This window comes from Capricornis sumatraensis, chromosome 19, assembly GCF_032405125.1.
Source record: "Capricornis sumatraensis isolate serow.1 chromosome 19, serow.2, whole genome shotgun sequence".
Taxonomy (NCBI): domain Eukaryota; kingdom Metazoa; phylum Chordata; class Mammalia; order Artiodactyla; family Bovidae; genus Capricornis; species Capricornis sumatraensis.
This window is the reverse complement of record NC_091087.1, coordinates 52364975-52371839: the sequence shown is the minus strand read 5'-3', so window position 1 is coordinate 52371839 and position 6865 is coordinate 52364975. Positions and strand designations below refer to the sequence as shown.

The 6865-nt window shown below is 43.8% G+C and overlaps 1 protein-coding gene across 1 annotated transcript in view; it reads left to right on the top strand.

The window, feature by feature from the left end:
- The first annotated feature begins 228 nt into the window (after nt 1-228).
- Nucleotides 229-6865, top strand: part of BAZ1A (bromodomain adjacent to zinc finger domain 1A) — an 86109-nt gene continuing 79472 nt past the window's right edge. Inside the window, exon 1 of the mRNA XM_068990903.1 lies at nt 229-376. Coding sequence (XP_068847004.1) covers nt 264-376 — 113 coding nt within the window. The 5' untranslated portion in view covers nt 229-263. The remainder of the gene's footprint in view (nt 377-6865) is intronic.

Below are 6865 nucleotides of genomic sequence, written 5' to 3'. Positions count from 1 at the left end.
GAGCCGGCAGCCGGGCGTGCGGAGGTGGGGCGGCTCCGCCGGTTCACTACCCTGGTCGCGACAGCAGCCACCTCGGCTCGGGTGGCAGCCGCGGTAGGTCAATCACACAAAAGGCAGCCGAGCTTCCCCCGGCGCGCGGACCGGCCCACGCCGCCGCCGAGCGCTCCCTACCTTACCGGCTTTCCTTTCCCTCCAATTTTGATAGGGAAGCGGGGCCGGCGCGGGCGGCCGAGGGTCCGGGTGAGCCCGCGGGCGGACGCGAGATGCCGCTGCTACACCGAAAGCCGTTTGTGAGACAGAAGCCGCCCGCGGACCTGCGGCCCGACGAGGAAGTTTTCTACTGTAAAGTCACCAACGAGATCTTCCGCCACTACGAGTAAGGGCCGGGCCGGGCGCGGGGGGTGCGAGGGAGTGTGGGGACTCCCTCCCCAGCGTCCTTTTGTCTCTCCTTTTCCTCGCCCCGGGCTTCTGGCGGGGCGACTCGAAAGTGACGGGTGGCTGCGGGCCCGTGTTTCTCTGGCCCCCGGAGCCCGACCTGGTGACTGCGCGGGAGCCCCCGGCGGCCCGCCCGGCCGCGGCGCGCGTGAGGGACAGCCGGCCGGGGCGGAGGAGCCTTTGGTCCCCGCCGGCTGCGGGGACCGCTTCTAGTCGCGACTGCCACCCGGCCGCCGAGCGGCGGAAACTCCCCGCCTCGCCCCTCCCCGCCGCGGCCACACGCGCGCTCCGGGGCCAGTTCCGGGATCCCCGCCCGGCGGCCGAGGGGATCCCCTCTCGGGTCAGCGGCACGGAGTCGCCGTCCCCCGGCCCGGGGAGGGAATCCCCGCCCCCGGGGGCAGGAAACGGCCGGGGCTGGGCGTCGTTTTCCCCAGTCAGGAGTGGAGCCTGACGTTGGAGCTGCCCCGGGTAGGGGCGGGGGTGCAGTGGGAGCGGAGCTGAGACTCGGGGAAGGGGGGGTCCCCGACGGGCTGGGGGCCGTGGAGCGCGGGACACCAGAGCCTCGGCCGGCCGCCTCCGGTCCCGTGCGGCTAGGCCTTGTAGTGTGCTAAGCGAGCCGTGCGCTCTGTCACCGCCTCTTCTTGGTGACTAACTCCCGGCCCCGGGGAACTTGGCGTCTCCGCCCCCGGGAGACCGGGTGAGGAAGAAGTCGGGGCTGGGCGGGGGAAAAGGAGGGGGAGAGAGCCGGGCTCTGGGCGCCCCCTCGTTTTCACTTTCCCGTAGCCCGGAGCGCGGCGGTGGGAGTGGGGGGAGGGGGTTAAGACAAGTTCAACTCCAACCCTAACCAGCCTCCTCTTTATCCCCTTGAGCATGTGGGCCGCCTGACATGTGCCACTCGCTATTGTTTTGATAAGAATCCGGAGCTGCTGCGTGTGTAGTTTCAACCCCTAAAATTTTAGTCCCTTGCCTGGTGTATCCCAAGAGATCGCCTTGTCCTGTGACACCTAACAACGGGGATGTTTCAGATCTCCGTGTTTAAGCAGGATTTCCAAGTGAGAACCTGAATTGATCAATCGCTCAAACAGCCTGACCCTCCCTTTTTCTTACGCTTTATCCTCTCCACTCAGAAGGAATCCTTTTGTGGCTTAGAAACCAAGTGTTATAGCAACCAAATAAATTGTGTGTAGGAGGCACCTTTTCTGAGTGGGGGCTTGATGGAAGGAGGGCTTTAGGCATCTGCACCTGTCTAAGGAATGAGCAGTGGTTAGAAAAGACGTTTCCTGTAAGCTTTTATTTTTAAGCAAGTCCTTTTCTCCAGCTCCACAGGAGTTACACGTAAACGTGATACATCTAAAGAAGTTTTTCAGCACACAATACTTTTAAATAAATAAGAGTGCACATCTTACTCTGCTCCTGTACAGACTTGTTTTGTTACTCAAGTAGAGTTCACTCTTGTAACTACTTAAGTGAATTTGGATTAAGTAACTTGACAAGGATGTTGTCTTATTTTTAAAGAAGATTTAAGTTAAAATCCTTGGTAATTCTGAGTTTTTTCACACAGTTGTATTTAAAAGTGCCAACAAGATAGGAAATGGGGTTAAATTTCAAACTTTCCTTCTTTCATGTAAGCAGTCATAATTTTTGAGACGCTCTTCTTAGAAGGGAGCATAAATATGACCATTATCCTCTTTGAATTAAAAACTTTTCAAATACTTAGGTTCTTGATAATTTATTGTTAATATAATCATGGAGAAATCCGAAATGCCAAATAAGGGAAGAGACTTTTGGTATTCCAAACCTACCTTCCATTAATGTTAAGGAACTGCTTCCTTTATTGTCTTATGACATTAAAAAGAAAAAAAAAACAGTTTTTTTTTGGTTTGTTTGTTTTCTGTTTTCTCTGTGCTGAAGTGTTTGGATTTTTGGAAATTACGAGCAGTTTAGGGGATAGGATTGGTTTGGGAACAAAAATATTTAATCATATATCCTGAGCAGAGCAAAACTAGAGATGTTTTTGGCTATTAATGTTTATGACTTTGAATTGGAAAATTGGAAGAAGATTGGCATTTGTGTTAAAATTTATTTGAATTACTTTCTCATATGATTACAAAGAGATTTTTCTAAAAATGCATTCATGATGAATGGTATATGGTAGTCTGCAGATAATGGTAATCTGACCCTTGCCACAAGTCTGGAGAAACTGTGATGGAAGCTTCTGTTTTCACTAATTCATTAAATTACATATTGATTTATGTGAATTTGTTTGAAGATTATCCTTTAAGTGCATAAATTTGAATATTTGTATTTGTCTGAAGATCACTATGCTTACCTGTTTGCTCAGGTTTTTGATTTCTTGACTATAGCTTTAATCAGTCTCAAAGATTTTTACAACAGCTCCCCACCTCATTCACTTCCCAGGCAAAGTAACTGCCTCTAACTCTGGTTAATAGAGGTTGCCAGTGACCTTTTAATTGCTAAGTAATGTTTTGTCTGTCTTACTTGGTATTATAGCCTAACACTTCCTCCTTTGTCCTTCCAGCAGCAGTGGTCACCACCTCCATTTTATCTAGTGTAACATCTGCAGTTATTGCTCTGTAACGTAATGTGTTTGTTGCATCACATTTTCTCTTTTTCTAGACTCTGAATTCTTTGAGACAGGGAGTATGACAAAGATGTATTCTTATCATAAGTATAACCACTCATACAGTTCAAACTCCTTTACTTATTTTTGAACTATATACTCTTTAATTAATTGCTAACTCTTGTTTGACCTGCTTTCCACAAGTAAAGAAGACCTACAAAATAGCACATTAACTGTAGGCAAATGCATAAGCTAGAGTGCAAAAGAATGAAACTGAGCCACTGTCTTATGCCATAAACAAAAATTAACTCCAAATGGATTAAAGACTTGAACATAAGACCTGAAACCATAAAACTCCTAGAAGAAAACATAGGTGGTAAGCTCCTTGATGTAGGTCTTGGCAATGATTTTTTAACTCAATACCAAAAGTAAAAGCAAAAATAGTGGGACTAGATCAAACTGAAAAGGTTCTGCACAGCAAAAAAGCATTAACAAAATAAAAAGCCAGCCTACTAAATGGTAGAAAATATTTGTAAATCTTATATCTGATAAGGGGCTAATATTCTAAATATATAAAGAGCTCATACAATTCAACAGCAAAAAATAACAAAACAATTAGATTTTAAAATGGACAGATCTGAATAGATAGTTTTCCAAAGAAGAGATTCAAGAGCCAACAGGTGCTTTACATCATTAATCATAAGGGACAAATGAAACCATAATGAGGTATCACCTCACACATGTTAGAATGGCTGTTATTATAATATCAGAAAGACAAAGTAATAAGTGTTGGGGAGGACGTAAAGAAAAACTCTCATGCACTATTGATAGGAATATAAATTGATATAGCCATTATAGAAAATAATATAGGGGTTCCTCAAAAAATTACAAATAGAACTACCATATGATCCAGCAATTCCACTTCTGGGTATTTATCCAAAGAAAATGAAAACACTAATTCTTTTTTAAAAGATATATGCTGCCCCAGTGTTCATTGCAAGATAGAGAAACAGTACTAAGTGTCCACTGAGGGATAGATGGGTAAAGAATACACAATAGGATTTAATTCAATCTTTAAAAAGAATGAAATCTTTCATTTGCAACAATGCCTATGAATCTTGAGGGCATTATGCTGAGTGAAATGTCTGACAGAGAAAAGCAAATACTATATGATCTCACTTATATATGAAACCTAAGGGAAAAAATATAAGAAAAATGAAACTAATAGATAAAGCAAGCCAAATAAAGTACATAATTTACTCTCTTAAATAAACATTTATTCTATAATTTAGTTAGCTGACAACAATTTCATTAAAAATTTTTTTTGATCTGTGGAAATGGAACAGTTAGGTCTGAATCCCAGAAATCCTAGTTTTGTAGGATAGGAAAATCATTTGTATTACCTAGTGACTTGACTCTCTTTAATAAAATGACTTCTTTTTTTAGGCATTTAGAGTCTTGGAATGTATTTCCCATCTTTATGTGAGTCACATTTTTCATACAATGCAGAAATCTCTTCCACAACATCACTGACAAACCAGCTTTATGTTTCAACCTGACTGCAATGAAAAGTGTGACTGGTTTATAAAACATCCTGTTTTCATTGTTCATCAGCTCTTCCCTTGTTGATTCAATCCTTTCTGTCCTCTTTTTGCAGATGAGAAAGCTGGGATTGGGGTAAGAAGAGTTAAGTCCAAGATCAGTGTCCAAAACTACCTGTCTAGCAATTGGTGACAGTAGAGTTCTCAATCGCATATCTAAGACTAGAGTTTGTGTTCTTATTTACCAACACGTAATGCTTGTTATATGTTCCCTGGTGGCTCAGACGGTAAAGCGGCTGTCTACAATGCGGGAGATCTGGGTTCAATCCCTGGGTTGAGATCTCCTGGAGAAGGTAGTGGCACCCCACTCCAGTACTCTTGCCTGGAAAATCCCATGGATGGAGGAGCCTGGTGGGCTGCAGTCCATGGGGTCGCTAAGAGTCGGACACGACTGAGTGACTTCACTTTCACTTTTCACTTTTCGTTTTCATGCATTGGAGAAGGAAATGGCAACCCGGTCCAGTGTTCTTGCCTGGGGAATCTCCGGGGGCAGGGGAGCCTGGTGGACTGCCGTCTATGGGGTCGCACAGAGTTGGACACAACTGAAGTGACGCAGCAGCAGCAGCAATGCTTATTATATGTTCCCTGGTGGCTCAGATGGTAAAGCATCTATCTACAATGTGGGAGACCCAGGTTCAATCCTTGGGTCAAGAAGATCTCCTGGAGGAAGAAATGGCAACCCACTCCAGTATTCTTGCCTAGAAAATCCCATGAACGGAAGAGCCTGGTAGGCTACAGTCCATGGGGTCACATGGAGTCAGACATGACTAAGATACTTCACTAATGTTCACTAGTGAGAAGTGAATGTGTGTCTATAACACAGTGATATAAATCACATATGCTGTGGAGCCAGTGTAATGGAAACATAGACAATGGAGCTGAAAACTGCTGGGGAGATGAGGAAGCCCTCAAATAGGAGATAACATCTAAGTTGGGTCCTGAAAAATGGAGCCATAATGTTTCACCTTTGTTGATTTGTACTTTAGGCTTTGTGTCTAGATTTTAAAAATCTACTGCTATTCCTCACCTTGCACTCATGCAAAGTCGCTTCAGTTGTATCTGACTCTTTGCAACTCTGTGGACTGTAGCCCACCAGGCTTCTCTGTCCACGGGATTCTCTAGGCTAGTATACTGGAATGGATTACCATGCTCTCCTTCAGGGGATCTTCCCAACCCCGGGATCGAACCCTGGTCTCTTGCATCTCCTGCATTGGCAGGCAGGTTTTTTACCACTAGTGCCACCTGGGAAACCCATTCCTCACCTTAGGGTCATCTGAAGATTTTAGGAGTTTACCTTGTATGTCACTATCTTAAGTCTGACTGAGGCAGCATTAAGTGCAAAGTAATATCTTGTTAAAGTATCTTTAAACTTTATATTTTTAATTGAACTCCCCCTCACCAAAACAAACGTTATTTTCCTCTTGCAGCTCTTTCTGTCTATAGGACATGTTTAGTCTACCATGCCCATAATTAGCACCTAATCTGCTCTTGTAACCCCTTCAGTGAAAGCAATTGTTAGACCAACCCATGCTGTCTTTTTAAATAGTTACTACTTTTCTAAGTTCATAAACCATACTTTCCATCCATCTATTGCATGCCATATGCTGTTTTAGTCAAGTTATGTTAGTTTTTAACCTATGGATGGGTTTCTCAGTTACTAATTATTTTGCAGATGGAGGGGTTTGCTTATGTCCCTTAGATTTTTTCTGCAGTTTTGTGCTGAATCTTTCTTGTTGTATGTCTAGTTAATAGTTTGGGCCAGTAAGTAAATAGAGTATGCTTTGCATTTATCTTTTCTTAATTGTATTAGGTTTCTGTTTTTTATGTCACTTCGTTCTTAACCTTACTCTACTAGGTTTTTAGTTTTCTGGATACTCAGCAAGTTAACGGAAATGTTGCCCTTAGAAGTGTGTTCTTACCAGTACTTGACCTGGTAACTCAGAAGCAATTTTTCCTTACAAAATAATAGTAAAGGGCAGGGGTCATCAAACAATTTCTTAAAAGGTCAGATAGTCAATATTGTAGGCTTTCCAGGCTGTTAGGTGTCTGTTGCACCTACCCATCTCTATGGATGTAGTGAGAAAGCAGTCATAGGCAATACCTAAATATATTGTGTTCCAATAAAAATAGAAAAACAGGTGGAAGTCTGGATTTGACCTCTGAGCTAGTACTATGCCCATTTCTAGTAAAGAGAATTGTTTATATTATATGTATTATAGCAATCAGTTGAAGACATAATAATCTATAT